Source organism: Hevea brasiliensis, chromosome 12 (assembly GCF_030052815.1).
Source record: "Hevea brasiliensis isolate MT/VB/25A 57/8 chromosome 12, ASM3005281v1, whole genome shotgun sequence".
NCBI lineage: Eukaryota > Viridiplantae > Streptophyta > Magnoliopsida > Malpighiales > Euphorbiaceae > Hevea > Hevea brasiliensis.
This window is the reverse complement of record NC_079504.1, coordinates 8,155,966-8,171,048: the sequence shown is the minus strand read 5'-3', so window position 1 is coordinate 8,171,048 and position 15,083 is coordinate 8,155,966. Positions and strand designations below refer to the sequence as shown.

The window sequence follows — 15,083 nt, the reverse complement described above, 5'->3', positions numbered from 1 at the left end:
TTATTCATATGGTAACTAGAATTTTATTTTTTTTAATTAGAGATTCTACAATAGCATTTGATGAGACGAGAGAACGAGTCAGACAGAAGAATGGGCAAAGCCAGTGTTACAAATTCAACTTTCGTGGGCTTGAACTAGTGCTGTTCCATGTATAATTGTCCAATTCAAACACCTAACTTTACTTGACTTTTGTGTGTATGTGTGTGTATATATACATATAACTCGCTATCTTATGTGGTAAAGCTTGAATTCCTGAATTCTGAAGCATGATTCGATCACAGAGGATGATAATTGCGTTGGTGAAGCTTCACGCCATTTTGATACTGTGGCTGACCCCTGCGCTAGCAGTGGCTGCTTCTCTAGCAAACCCTACATGTCAGGACACTTGCGGTTATGTTGTAATTAACTTTCCATTTGGGATTGGGAAAGGTTGTTACATGAGTGAGAGTTTTGAGGTAACTTGCAACTATTCTTTCACACCTCCAAAGCCTTTCTTAGCTAGCATCAACATGGAATTGCTGAACGTGTTGACAACAGGCCAATTTCAAGTCAACAATCCTGTAATTTCTTCCAATTGCAGCGACAAAGCCTCTAATATTACAGGGGTCTCCCTGTCAGGCACCCCTTTCGTCTATTCAAATTCTTATAACAGATTCACAGCCATGGGTTGCGACAATTATGCAATGCTTCTCCAGGGTCCCGGTAACACTGTTGGTGGGTGCCTGTCAATTTGTCGTAGTGGACCTAATACAACTACAAGTGGCTGCTATGGCCTCAATTGCTGCCAAGCTGAAATTCCTCCTTATGTCCAGTCATTTGAAGCAAACATGACAAACCCCTTCGGCGATACAGAGGATCGAGGCGGATGCAAATCGGCCTTCATGGTTGACCAAGATTGGTTTAAGTCTCAGTCATCAACATCAAGAAGCCTTGATGATCTGAAGCAGATGGATCGTGTCCCTGCGATGCTTAATTGGGCAGTTGATCAAGGGTATTGTGATATAAAAGCCTCTAACATCTCCTGTACCCCTGACGGTATTTATTGTTGGAAAGAATTCAACAGAGGTCAAGTCTGTATTTGCAGAGGATGTCAAGGTACAACTTAATCTCTTTTAACCCTTTACAGAATCTATACTATATATATATATATATATATATATATATATATATATATATATATATATATATTGTTGCAATTCCAAAGCAAAGGGTTACTGAGGTTTAATTATTTGTTGCGTTACGTGTGACAGATATGAGCAGATGCACAGATCCAAGTAACTATTTCGACTGCCGACTGCATTGCATGTACGGCCCAAGAGGGTACATATACAGTTGCAAGTGTCCTCCTGGACATTCCCAAAGTTACGGTAGATGCTACCCAGATGACTTTTTTGAAGGAAAATCTCGGGCCAAGAAGATTATCACGATAGGTAAGGAAGTTAATATTTTTGCTCGAAGTCTACCAGCAGGTTTAATTGAATAAATCGAAATCCTCAATTGGAATATTATTGTTGGGATTAGAATAACGATGAGGGTGTTTTTGTGATTTATGCAGCTTGTGGATCAGGTCTTGGATTGTTGTTATTAATTATTGGGATTTGGACATTGTGCAAAATAATAAAGAGAAGACAAGCCATGAAGCTTAAACAAAAATTTTTCCAAAGAAATGGTGGATTGTTACTACAACAACAACTATCTTCTAATGAAAGTCATGTTGAACAAACGAGACTCTTCACTTCCAAGGAGTTGGAGAAAGCAACCGACCATTATCATGTGAATCGAATCCTTGGCCAAGGAGGTCAAGGAACAGTTTACAAAGGAATGTTGACAGATGGAAGAGTTGTAGCTATTAAGAAATCTAAAGTAGTTGATGAAGACAAGCTCGACCAATTTATCAATGAGGTGGTAATTTTATCACAAATCAATCATAGAAATGTGGTTAAACTACTTGGATGTTGCTTGGAGACTGAAGTTCCTCTGCTAGTATATGAGTTCATCCCTAATGGAACTCTTTTTCAACATATACAAGAACAAAGTGAAGAGTTCCCAATTACATGGGAAGTACGTTTGCGGATCGCAACAGAAGTTGCAAGTGCTCTATCCTATTTGCATTCTGCAGCTTCCATACCCATTTTTCATCGAGACATCAAGTCTTCAAATATACTTTTAGATGAGAAATATAGAGCAAAAGTGGCAGATTTTGGCACCTCAAAATCAATTTCAATTGATCAAACACATGTGACCACACGAGTTCAAGGAACATTTGGATATTTAGATCCTGAATATTTTCAGTCAAGTCAATTTACAGATAAAAGTGATGTTTATAGCTTTGGAGTAGTTCTTGTTGAACTTTTAACAGGACAAAAGGCCATCTCTTCATTACGATCTGTTGAAGAGAGAAATTTGACTGCATATTTTCTACAATCAATGGAGGAGACTCGTTTGTTTGAAATTCTTGATACTCGAGTTCTAAAAGAGGGTGGAAAAGAAGAGATTGTTGCAGTTGCTAAGCTTGCAAAAAGGTGCTTGGACTTGAATGGGAAGAAGAGACCTACCATGAAGACAGTGGCAATGGAATTAGAAGGGATTAGAGCCTCTCAGGGAGCTTCATCGACCCAAATTCAGCAAGATTATGAAGAGGTTGATTATTGTATAGGTGAACATGCTGCGACATGGGATATTGCTTCTTCTTCTACCGGATCATTGACTGGTAGTGTTAGCGTATCTTCACATTTAGATGCGCATCCTCTACTTCACATTAACACCATGTGATGGATTGCTCTTCGTCCTTTGCATAAATGCTTGCCATTTTTGTGTTGCGTAATCCTATTGTACTTTTAGGGACGTAGATTTGTTTCATTTGTAATTTATTTATTTATTTTTCTGATTGTGTAGTGAGTAGAATTCAAGTACCATTAAAGAAGTTTATAAACCTAATTTTGTCTAAAATTATGCCTTTACTCCTGTATATTAATAAATAATTTAGAAGTATTAATTAATCTTCCATTTAAATGCCACCCACATTATTTCAACTTAAACTTGAGATTCTAAAATCTTAATTGTAATTATTGAGTTAAATTGAATTTAAATATTTTATTAAATTAAATTTAAATTCTAAAAATTCAAATTTAATTGAGTCGAGTCCAGTTTGAATTGTGCTTGACTTGATAAATTCATTTCAGTTCAGCCATACCTCTTGTTCAAGCTCAATAATTTATAGTTATATAAACAATGATAATATCACTTAATCAAAAGTTCATAAAAAAAATAAATTATAATTGGGTTATAAATTCCCTTGCTATTTTATATGATCTTTTATATTTTTTTTTTTAATTTAATTAATTCAGATTAAAACTTGAACTGAAAACTATATCAGTAAATTATGCCAGTTGTGGGCATGGCAATCTAAAATTGTAAAATACTTAATTGTATTTTGATTAGTTTTTGAGACAGAATAAAAATGCTAAATATTTTAAAATTTTTAATTTTGTGTGTAATAGTTAAATTTTTAAAATTTATCATAATTATAGACAAAGGTGAAATCAATTTGAAAAGTTAATAAAAAATTATAATATAATACTTCAAGTTTTATTTAATTAATAAAATAATTTATTAATTGAATTTTATATTTAAAAATGAAAAGAAACTATATTTTATATTTATTTCATCATTTTCCTTGCATTAAACTTTTAGAAGATCGTAAAGAGTTGATGCCAATGCCTACATGACCTTTATCTTGGTCGTCAAATACGTTATGATACGTATCAAACTCTACAGCAACAAATGGATTATCGGTTGAGTTTAAAGTCTGGTTCCCATGAGCAAGACGAAGACCACTACCGTCTTGTACATCTGGGATTCCGAATTGCTGAGGAGCCATAAAGAGCGCGAACCCATCAGCGTGTGTAGCGTTGTTCAGTGAGCTGATGGAGAAGGTAAAATTGGTTGTGAAGTCTGCGGATTTACCGAGGCCCTCTCGTACAGATGCAATTGCTCACCATGTGTGGATTGTTCGCTGAACTTGGTATTTGTTGAGCTGAAGCATAGAATCCAAAGAAGCGGCATCACCTTTATATTTTATGTCTTGATTACTTGAAACGAAGTTGGTGAAATTAACAATCATGAGAGAGAGGGAGAAAAAGTGAAGTAAGATTTTGTAAAATAAAGTTTTTAGAGATGAGATTTTTCATCATTTTTAAATTTTTTTATTTTTTGGTGTTTAGAAAAATAAAAATATTTTTTAAAGTTTTTAGAAATTTTTAAAAAAATTATTAACCAATCAATTTGATGGATTAAAAAATTAAAATTATTAAAAATTTTAAAAAATCTCTAAAAACCTTATTTTAAAAAACTTTATATCCTTTTAAATATAAATTCAAGTTTTTAAATTTTGAAAAACTTCTCATTATTTTAAAAAATCTTTAATAATAATAGAGTGAGATGAGAGTTTATTAGAAAGAAAATTATGAATCCCAATTAAAGATGAATGAGAAGAGGAGGGGTAGAAAGGACTGTAATTATAGAATAGCATTTTAGGAATTCAATTATTATTTTAGATTATAATTTAGCGCAATATTTTTTAAATTCAATTTAACCTTTTAGTTATTATTGTGATAAATTTTGAATGTATTTAATGTAAACATTTGATACTTTTAGCCCAATTAGCCTATTTTGTAACGTACTTAGTAAACCTTAACAGAAACTGGGTCAGAGTCCACCAACCAAAATAATGAAAGAAGCCTCAAGCGCAAGCCTGAAGACAACACAACCTCATATTCATAGCAGAAGGACATTACAGGCACGCAGGTCTAATTCAAGACTAAAACGCTAAATCCATTTCAAAGCATTGTTATTTACACCAAATCCAAATCCAAATCCAAATCCAATCCATTTAATCTAAGGGTCGGACTTTGATAATTTATTTTGTCCAAATTTTGCTTGATTCTCTTCTTCCAACCAACATTTCTCTTCATTAAATTCAGGACAGGGACTCCACGCAGGACGCTTTAGCTTAAGAGGGAGAAAACGGTAACAAAGAGAGAAGTTGAAGCTTCTCTTAACACTTATAATCGTTCCGATCACCGACAAAGCTGTAAGAGAGGGAGACCAGATCGGAAAATAGTGACACGTTTGCTTGCCAGTGGATAAAGGCTTACCTCTCTAGCAACCTTCAGTGGCACCAACCGGTGGAAGTGGCGACAGCGGCGTTGCGGTAACTACCCCCTTGATCGACTAGCTTTTGGGTTTTTGAGTCAATTATGAACAGTGATTTTGCTTAGTTAGGCCTGGATCTATACGCTGTACACTATTATTTGCTCAGAGTTTATTTTGGATCTGTCAGCTCATTTTGCATGTTATCCTTGTTAGACGTTGGGTTTAGAAGCAAATGTTGAATGAAATACTTCGTTTAGAACTATCCTTTTCTAGTTTTCTATTGGCATGTGTGAATCTGTTTCTATGACGTATAATTAAAGCTTTTATTGAGCTTGTAGTGGCTGGTTTGAGTGGTTTCGCAAGGTATTTGATTGTTATGATTTAATTGTTCTATTTACAGGGAGCAGATCAAGTGAATTGCCACTATGCAACGGATTCCTGTGACAATTGAGGAGCAGCTTATTTTTAAAGCAATAAAAGAGGAATGTCCATGGGAGAATCTCCCCAAGAGGCTTCAAGCAACTCTCACTTCTAAAGAAGAATGGCACAGAAGGTTAGATTGGCTTCTTGTATACACCTTGATTTGGAATTTTTTTTTTTTATCAGTACCTTGATTTGGACTTTTAAGGTGCTGTATCTTTGCAACAGGAAAAAAGTAGTACTGCCTTTTGGTTTATGCAACTGGCATCTGATAAGGTCCATAGTGGAATTTTATTCACTGCTGCAATTTTATTTTGATGAATCTGTGATTACAAAGGATGATATATTGTTGGTCGTCTTCAAATATTTTTCTGAGAACTCAAAGCCATCTTAGTTAAGCTTGCACTTGTGGGTTTCAGATGCATATTTTTTTACACGCTGCTCTTAGTTTGGGTCTATCATGCTTTTAGTTATGATGGATATTTGAGATTATATTCTCAAACTCTTCACCTTTCCTTTATCTTTTTCGCTTAAATTTGTTTCTAATATTTCTTTTTTTCTTCTTTTGCTTGCTGGTGAACTCTTACAGAATAGTTGAACACTGCATAAAGAAAAGACAACCATGGAACACCTGTTTTGCTCGCAAAGTGTGCAAAGAAGGTGAATATTATGAAGACATGATGCGTTACTTGCGAAAGAATCTGGCGGTGCGTGTTGTACAAAGTGTTAAAAAATATCCATATGAATATGTCCCACTTTGATTAACATGATTTTCATGCTGTTGCAATAATTTTTTAATTCTTGTTTGGCTTTTGGAAGATCTACTGGAAAGTAGTTTGTTTTTGGATTCTCATATAGGTGCCACTGTTTTTCATCTTTTCTAGTACACTTCAAGGGGACAATCTTGTTGGTTTTTTTAGTTATATTATGATAAAATTTGTAATATTTTAAATTTGAGACCAATTATTAGCACTCAGTATTGGTTTGGCTAGGTTGATCGTGTACTGACATAGCAGTTTCATGTATAAACATGCTTTGATATGTTTTGCTAAAGTTAGACATATAGCTTCCTGTAATAAAAGGTTATGAGAACCAATTATGCAAGTGCAACACAGAGGGCACTGTTGTTTGCTTTATAATTACATATGCATTTATTTATTGGTTTCATTACTTGCAGCTATTCCCCTATCACCTTGCAGATTATGTTTGCCGTGTGATGAGGATATCAGCTTTTAGATATTACTGTGATATGATATTCGAGGTCATGAAAAATGGTAAGGTGCTATTTCATTTTATCAAATCTGAATGGTTGCCAACTTGCTTATCCATTATATTGTTAACTGATGCTAGATGTAAATTATAATCTTTAAATATCAGTCCTTCCATTCATATTCATGTATTTCATATTCTTTGCAGAGCAACCATACGACAGCATCCCGAATTTTAGCGCTGCAGATGCCTTACGGCTTACTGGAATTGGGAGAAATGAATTTATTGATATCATGAACAAGTGCAGATCTAAGGTACTGGATCAGATGGCGTGTATGCTTACAGAATTATGTGGGTGTGCTTGAGTACAACTACAAGCATGCATGTTTTATGTAAATATTGAGATGTCTATAATTCAACTTGTACTTGAACTCCCCAATATATTGAATTGCAGAACATTTGTGGCTTGAAGTTTTAGATGTGCGCTTGAGATTAAGAAGCAAAATCCAAGCACTTCTTCCTTACCCAGCATTGCCCCAGAATGTTGTGTTTATGTGTTGGTGTGGTGGGGAGGAACCAAATTTCTCCCTGAAGACTTTTTCTTTATTCACATGCTTTTTGCTTATCAGGAGAAATAACAATGAGTGTTATGTTTTCGGCTTTGAAAGATTGTTTTTCATGCAGCAGGAACTTATATACATGTATGCAAATATGAAATTCATTGTATTCTATTAGTTCTTATGAGGTAAAAATCTTCCTTGTCAGATAGTAATATTTCTATGGTTAAGTCATTGAAACAAAAACTTTATACCTAGGTCAGTATCTTGAGATTGAAAACTAGCTGGTTAAACTGTTCACTATTGTATCTATTTTGCTGTATAAACTTTTGCTTCAATAATAAATCCTCTGTTATAAAGATCAGATAGAACTCATTTCTTTATTAATATTTTCAAGCTATTGTTCATATTGAATACTCATTGTTGTCTTACCCATCACTGGCTTATCTGGTGCTATTCAGAAAATTATGTGGAAGCTGAACAAGTCCATTGCAAAAGAACTTTTACCTACACAACCTGTGGACTTTGCAATTGAACCGTGGTGGGGAGTCTGTCTTGTCAACTTTACCCTGGAAGAATTTAAGGTAAGCTTTCCATTCTTTGTTTTGAATCTAAAGTATTACCTTTGATTTTATGTGCGATTCTGGCATTGTTAATGCACACACAAAAACACCACAAGCTTTGTGCAACTGATTGTAATTCCCTCCTCCTCTGCCCCTCTACATTTCTAGAAACTCTCAGAAGAAGAGACGGCAACAATAGATAAAGTTTGTAAGGAGGAAGCTAATGAATATATCCTGTTTGATCCTGACATTGTAAAAGGTCTGTACCGACGAGGATTAATCTACTTTGATGTTCCTGTCTACCCTGATGACCGTTTTAAAGGTAAATTCTTTTTCAATCATTGTGAAACCAGCCTTTCTAGGTTTATCCTCATTTACCTGTTTGTTAAAAGCACCAATTTTTTAAGTTGTACTATGAAGGGTATATCTGAATCTCATTTCTTTCGCTCACATTAACTTTGTTCAACTGTCACTGTTTATTTATTTATTATAAGCCTTTGCTTTTGAATTTTTTTTGGTCCATTTGACATGTAAATTTCTTTTTGTTCTGATTAGTCTTTGATAAATGCTAGAGATGTATTTGTTTTACATGCTTCATGCAAAAAAAAAAAAAAAAATTGGTTGAAAGGGGGGAAAGAGAACTGCAAAGGATGCAATGATTGTATAAAAATAAAATCTCCTATACATTCACGATAACATTATATAAGTGGATGCTTTTCAGTATGTTAGCATGCTTGAAAATGCCCAGGAGTCATTGCTTGTGTTTCTAGAATATGTCTTGGAAATCAGGAAGTTTCCATTCCATTTGACAAATGAAAGTGTACAACAATAATTTGGTGACAAAAAATTGATATTTTGGTGGAAATTAACTTGTTGCAACTTTCTCATGGTGAGGAACTTGTAGTTCACTACAGGGACTTGTAAGGGAGTGGGGGAGGGAGGGAAAGAGAATGAGAAGAAAAATAAATAAATGAATGAATAAAGTCTAGTAATCACACAGATTGCTAATTTGAACTAACTCTATAGCAACAAACTTGAGGGTTGAGACTCCTATTTAGCAAAAAAATGGTGATTATGTACTTTGATCACATGAAGATCCATAACTTATAGAACAAAAAACCCATATTGAAAACCAATATTATGCTAAACTACTATAATTTGATTGATAACTCTGCAGTCTTGGGCCTGTGAGGTGTTGCACAAGGGCTCCACAATATGAAACTCTAAGTTCTAAATTGGAACCGCATGGAAAAGCAACTAAATCCCTTTTTATTTTTTCTTGGTTGCACCACACACATTCCAGTAGTTTCCCAAACTCTCTAGTTTGGTCATGCAGTATGTATGATTATATTGTGCATAAATTACTTTGCTGTGTGAAATTTTTTTCCAAGCTTGAACATGTTTTGGAAATTGTTTCTTTTTTTTCTTTCTTTCTTTCGTAATTCTTTTAACATGTTATAAATGGTGTAATCTCATGATAAGGGTTATTTACAATGAATTGTGGAAGTTCACTTGTCTTAATTCACTTGTCCTAGTTGATTTCTGAAGTCAATGTAATAGTAGTTTCTTTGGCTCAGTTTCCAGGCTTGAAGGGTTTGTTTCAAATAGGGATCAGTCTTATGAGGATCCTATCGAGGAGTAAGGCAGTTATTGAAATATATATATATATTTGTTGTTTGGTTGCTATTTATTAGCAGTGAAACTAAGATCCTTGAGTGATTCCAATTTTCAGGTTGCTCTATGCAGTTTTTGTTGTTTCAAGTGAGAATGCTACTGTTGCTGAACTGGCAACAACTTTGCAGGCTGACCTTTCTCAGTTGCAGGCTGCTGCATCCTTTGCTTGTCGACTGGGATGGGCAGTGAAATTGATTGATCCAGGAGCCATTCTTCAAGATACAAGTATACCTGGCTCTCCTAAAATTGCTCTCAGTGATGAAGAAGATGCTGCTCGTGCTAGCATAAGTGCAGCAAATGTGTTCGCTGACGGTGATGTTGCTCAGCAAGGAGATATTTCAGGAATTGAAAACTATGGGCTGCAGTCCAGCCATGCTCGTGTTGCTTTTATCGTTGATGCTAATATAACTTCCTATCTTATGATGGGATCGGTTTCACCAGGTGTCTTTATTTTCCCTTTCACTCTTTTTTTCTTGTGAATTTAAATAAGGAACACAAAATTAACATGCTAGATATGTAGGCAGGAAATAACAATTTCAAAATAGTAGTTCAAGGGGAGTTGAAGTAGTCTTGTAAGCAATTTTGCAGTACACCTAAATCTACCCTGTACGAAGATAGGTATTTGTAGATGAAATTGAAGTTCTGGTGGGAAAACTAGTTTCTCTTTGATATTAATTAGTAATATTTTGCTGTGGCCTGTGGGTCAAGTGGTGTTGGGGTATTAAGGTTTGTTATTTGATAGCTGAGTCAGAGTTCTATACCTGTATGATGGGATGTCTTATTTTTCATCTGTGGATATGTTATCATGAAGTGCAAGACTTACTAAAGTGCATAAAGAAAATCAGTGCAAGACATATGGGATTCTCTTAAACAGTTTAATATGGCTTGTATTTGACAGTTAGGACTTAGGTGTTGACTTAAGTTATTCATCCTTGACCCTGTAGAGCATGTTGTAGAAAGCCTAACAAGTTGATGTGACCAAAGTCAAAAGATTTTATTGATTAGTTTTCTGTATAACTATTTGTTTCCATTGCTTGTTTAGAATTTGGTAGTTGGGATGTTGCCTTCGCTTTGCCTGTCCCATAATACTATGAAGAAACTCATCAATTTGGTTCATTCATGTAGTCTGATTGCCATCTTGGCTAAATACACCTGCAGTAAAGCCTGGCATTAGTCTCAAACTTTCAATAGAAACAACATATTATGGTGCTAAATTTTAACTAGTTTGAGTATTAAATATGAAATAGCTGGCTGTCTATGTCATGTTTGCAACAAGTCTATGTTGTTCCTCTTCTTATTTAACTTAATTCTTAAGTGTTGCTTTTTATATTTTTCAGGCCTGAAATCTCATGCTGTAACATTATACGAGGCAGGGAAGTTAGGTCATGCTAGCATTGCTGATCTTTGCAAGGATCTGAGTACATTAGAGGGAGCAAAATTTGAGGGAGAATTGCAGGAATTTGCAAATCATGCATTTAGCCTTCGTTGTGTCTTGGAATGTCTGCTATCAGGTGGAATTGCTTCTAATGAAAAAGTGGAGGTAGTTTGCAATAAGATGGGCACATTGGCTTCGAGCGATGAAGAGGCTACTACTTTGATAGCTGATGTCTCATTGACTGACAAATTAGGACACTCTGGTGCCAATGAAACTGATGCAGAGATTGATAATTCTGTGAATTCAGGGATGCCTCAGGATGATTCTCATATGGCTGAATATGTTACCGGAAGCACTGCTGATGAAACATCTACTTTCTTATCTGAAGACCATAATTCCATAAGTGAGATCTCTAAGTCAGAACTTAATGTCCAGAATGATGTGAAAGTTGAAGAGTCTGATGTTGGAAGAGGAACTTTAAGGAGGAAAAGGAAATACCGAGTGGATATTCTTCGTTGTGAAAGCTTGGCTGCTCTAGCACCAGAAACTTTAGATAGGCTATTTCTTCGTGATTATGATATTGTTGTCTCTATAATTCCTCTTCCTCCTTCATCAGTTCTTCCTGGACCAAAAGGTCCCATTCATTTTGGTCCTCCTTGTCATTCATCTTTGACACCATGGATGAAATTGGTTCTTTATTCAAGTGTGGGTAGTGGGCCTTTGTCTGTTGTTCTGATGAAAGGACAATGTTTACGCTTGCTTCCTGCACCATTGGCTGGTTGTGAAAAAGCCCTTATATGGTCTTGGGATGGTTCTATAATTGGAGGGTTGGGAGGCAAATTTGAGGGGAATTTAGTTAAGGGAGGTGTACTTTTACATTGTTTAAATTCACTTCTTAAATACTCGGCTGTCCTAGTGCAGCCCCTCAGTAGGTATGACCTTGATGAATCTGGAAGAGTCATTACTATGGACATACCATTGCCCCTCAACAACTCTGATGGTTCAATTACTCACATAGAGAATGAATTGGTTTTATCTGAAGATGAGAGATTGAAATTGAATTCCCTGTTAACTCATTTGACAAATAAGATGGGATTGTCAACAATTGGTTATGTTCACATGTTGAAGCTTTTTAATGAAAGAGAGTCGGACCACTTTGCACCTGATGATCAGAATTATGAATGGGTACCACTAAGTGTGGAATTTGGGATGCCCCTTTTTAGTCCAAAATTATGTAACAATATATGTAAAAGGGTTGTATCATCTGAGTTGCTTCAATCAGATTCTTTTACTGGGCATCATGATGCAATGCAAGGCCTGCGGAAAAGGTTGCGTGATGTTTGTGCAGAGTATCAAGCAACAGGTCCTGCTGCCAAACTTCTTTACCAGAAAGAGCAGTCAAAGGACTCATCTCGACATCTTATGAACTATGCTAGTGGAAGATGGAATCCCCTTGTGGACCCTTCTTCTCCCATTTCAGGAGCCATGAGCGAGCATCAGAGATTAAAACTTGCTAATCGGCAACGTTGTCGTACCGAAGTTCTGAGTTTTGATGGTAGCATTCTAAGGTCTGTCTTCTTCAGCGTTATAATTTGCTTGTAGTAACTGATTCCTTTAATGAGCTATATGTGGTTGCCCTCTAGTTTACATTTATATAATTTTCGTTTTACAGGCACATAAATTCAGTAGATACCATTTTTTATATACTTGTCCTAATGTCCTGTGAATTTATCTATGGCATCTATGCATAATTTTAACTTGAATTCTGTGCATCATGATGAATGATATTAATGGTGATGTTCATAATCATCTTCTATGCCAAAAAGAGTCTTATAATAAATAATAAACTCAAGATTCAACTACTTTGTCCCACAATGTTAATGTTTTGGATTGCATTAAAAATGATCAGAAAATTGACGAGTTCATGCTTCATAGTGCAAAACTGAAGACATAGAGACCCAATTATAAATTTGTTAAATATGAGTCATCTATTAATGTTCTTTTCTGTTATGTTGATTCAAGTTAAGAACCTTGAAAAGAGTAATTTTCAATATGGTTCAGGTCCTATGCTCAAACTCCAGTTTATGAGGCTGCCACAAGGCCTATTGAAGAAACTCCACTGGTGAATCCAATAAAAGTTGATCCTGATGAAGCCGATAGTAAGGAAGTGGTTCTTCCAGGTGTCAATCTTATTTTTGACGGTTCTGAACTTTATCCCTTTGATATAGGCGCTTGCCTGCAGGCCCGGCAACCAATTTCCTTGATTTCAGAGGCTGCAGCTGCCTCAGCTTCTGCTGCAATTAAATAGAGCTCTTTCTGCAATAATCCTGCTTGGATTGGATAGATAAAAGACTATGTCTGCATACAAAAAATAGGAAGTTGTGAAACATTGGGTTCCTCATACCAGCTTTATTGTAATTGTTTGGTCCACCTGTTGCTTTGAGACTGCTTATCGTGCACAGGCTCGGGCTTATGTCTGAGGTAAATGCCAATAGGGTCTTTTTTTTTTCCTAGCAGAAGTAATTTACAAATACATGATAATTCATCATTAAATTCTTAGGAGGTGCCTTGCGCTGTTTTATGGAAAAGTGTGTTTGTTATAAGTAAGAAAGAGGGAGATTGAATTTTACTTAATCTCTTCATTACTCGTAGAAATTACTGTTTGTAATATGTTTTCTCCTCCCCACTCTCCTTCAACGCATTCAGACAGATTATTTTTTGTGTTTGATTTCTGCATTTGTTATTTTTCTAGCTTTGCAGAACTTGATAAATAAAATTGAGTCCTTACAACATTTCCTGGTTCAAATGTAGGTGGAATTTTTGGCTGAAGCTCTAATGGTAGTGTGCAAAACAGTAAAAGGAGAAGAATGATGGTTTTCGTGAATGTATGAAGCATTCAATGCTTGAAAGATGGCAGGCCCTGACACTACTGCTAACCAACAATAGGAAGAGTAAAACATGTTCAATTTCCCTGAATGTCTAATTATGAAGTAAACCTGCACATAATTTTTTGGTTTGATGATTTCTAGTAGTACGCATAAGAGGGGGGAATTTTCAGCGTGAAGCAGTGAAAAATTTTTACCTATCACATAAAAGAATTGTTTCTGGTAAAGTGAATATGTATTTCCCTTATTGCAATTTTGTTAGTGTAATGATTAGTCGAGCTTGTCTTTCCATTTTGTTTGAGGAGCTGGTGAGATAAAACATGGCAAACTGGGATGACTGAGTTTTTTCGTTTTTAAATAAGCTTGTGGTTTGTGAGGATTGTGAAGTGGTAAAAATCGATGAATTTTTGTGATCAGGAGGATGCCAATTGAACTTCTGCATTAGTCTCGTTATATGACAAAAGAACTTGACTATTTCATTTTCTGGTTCCCATGTGTCGGTGCAATGCTACATGTACATGAGATAGATCCATGATTCCTCTTTTCAGTCGGTTTCCGTTTTTTAAGTTTTTGAAGAATGCAAACGGCAAATCAGATTTGAGCTTCGCGTAAAGTTGATGGCGTGGAATCCGGTTTCTCATTTCTCAAGTGGGTTTGTCTTGCAAAGATTTATAGCAGGAATTCCTCATCCATTTCGAATGCTGCTAGTTATATGCACGGTGGTATATATTGTTTGGTATACGTGTTGAGATCGACCCAACTTAATGTTGTTTTTTATTTTTAATCCATTGCATGATCCACGGGAAGCATCCAGCATCCAGATAACAAGGGCTCTGCTACTTACTAGTTCTGATCATGTAGCCTTCGAAAAGAGATACAAGGCCTATTCCCCGTGACTCTTATTAGACTTCATCTGTACTCCAGTTCATGCATTAGTCGTGAAAGTTGACACATCTCCACTCCTCCACATATATAAATTTGTAGTGATCCAAAAAATATACTATTGTATTGGAAACACTTTATTTCTTATTAATAAAATAGATCGAATTAAATTTCAGCTATAAGAAGAGGATTGTTCAAATTATTTATAAAGTAGTTTTTTAATATTAACTTCGACGTGAAACACGCTATTTCGTTACTATTTTGCGCTTACAGAATTAAATATTTATGAAGAGGTATTTCAGTCTAAACAAATGAATAAATAAGACAAATAGAAACAAAGAACTTCTTAGCAAAATAATTCCTC

General features: G+C 35.3%; 2 protein-coding genes across 4 annotated transcripts; both read left to right on the top strand.

The window, feature by feature from the left end:
- The first annotated feature begins 229 nt into the window (after positions 1 to 229).
- On the top strand, positions 230 to 2,949 carry LOC110648738 (wall-associated receptor kinase-like 8). The gene is made up of 3 exons (XM_058131009.1): positions 230 to 1,095; positions 1,251 to 1,430; positions 1,556 to 2,949. The coding sequence occupies exons 1-3, from the start codon at positions 267 to 269 to the stop codon at positions 2,770 to 2,772; spliced, it is 2,226 nt and encodes a 741-aa protein (XP_057986992.1). The 5' UTR covers positions 230 to 266; the 3' UTR covers positions 2,773 to 2,949.
- A 1,734-nt stretch (positions 2,950 to 4,683) lies between these two features.
- On the top strand, positions 4,684 to 14,126 carry LOC110648719 (uncharacterized). 3 transcript variants are annotated; one of them, XR_009141968.1, is made up of 12 exons: positions 4,684 to 5,212; positions 5,555 to 5,707; positions 6,164 to 6,281; positions 6,752 to 6,848; positions 6,991 to 7,097; positions 7,802 to 7,924; positions 8,072 to 8,225; positions 9,481 to 9,541; positions 9,636 to 10,018; positions 10,915 to 12,520; positions 13,014 to 13,433; positions 13,764 to 14,126. XR_009141968.1 is itself a non-coding variant. In XM_058131008.1 (11 exons), exons 2-11 carry the CDS (start codon positions 5,580 to 5,582, stop codon positions 13,258 to 13,260), a joined length of 3,024 nt encoding a protein of 1,007 aa, XP_057986991.1. In that variant the 5' UTR covers positions 4,684 to 5,212; positions 5,555 to 5,579; the 3' UTR covers positions 13,261 to 13,744. The 3 variants fall into 3 exon arrangements, 1 of the variants encoding a protein (XP_057986991.1); XM_058131008.1 differs by lacking the exon at positions 13,764 to 14,126 and having other exon boundaries at positions 13,014 to 13,744; XR_009141969.1 differs by lacking the exon at positions 4,684 to 5,212 and having other exon boundaries at positions 5,648 to 5,707; positions 6,164 to 6,234.
- Positions 14,127 to 15,083: the final 957 nt, after the last annotated feature.

Bases quoted from the DNA above. Each gene is read 5' to 3' on its own strand.
- LOC110648738 (XM_058131009.1), top strand. From the start codon at position 267: ATGATTCGATCACAGAGGATGATAATTGCGTTGGTGAAGCTTCACGCC. The intron at 1,096-1,250 runs GTACAACTTAAT...TACGTGTGACAG, and splicing joins TATTTGCAGAGGATGTCAAG to ATATGAGCAGATGCACAGAT. The intron at 1,431-1,555 runs GTAAGGAAGTTA...TGATTTATGCAG, and splicing joins CAAGAAGATTATCACGATAG to CTTGTGGATCAGGTCTTGGA.
- LOC110648719 (XM_058131008.1), top strand. From the start codon at position 5,580: ATGCAACGGATTCCTGTGACAATTGAGGAGCAGCTTATTTTTAAAGCA. The intron at 6,282-6,751 runs GTGCGTGTTGTA...CATTACTTGCAG, and splicing joins ACTTGCGAAAGAATCTGGCG to CTATTCCCCTATCACCTTGC. The intron at 7,925-8,071 runs GTAAGCTTTCCA...CTACATTTCTAG, and splicing joins TTACCCTGGAAGAATTTAAG to AAACTCTCAGAAGAAGAGAC.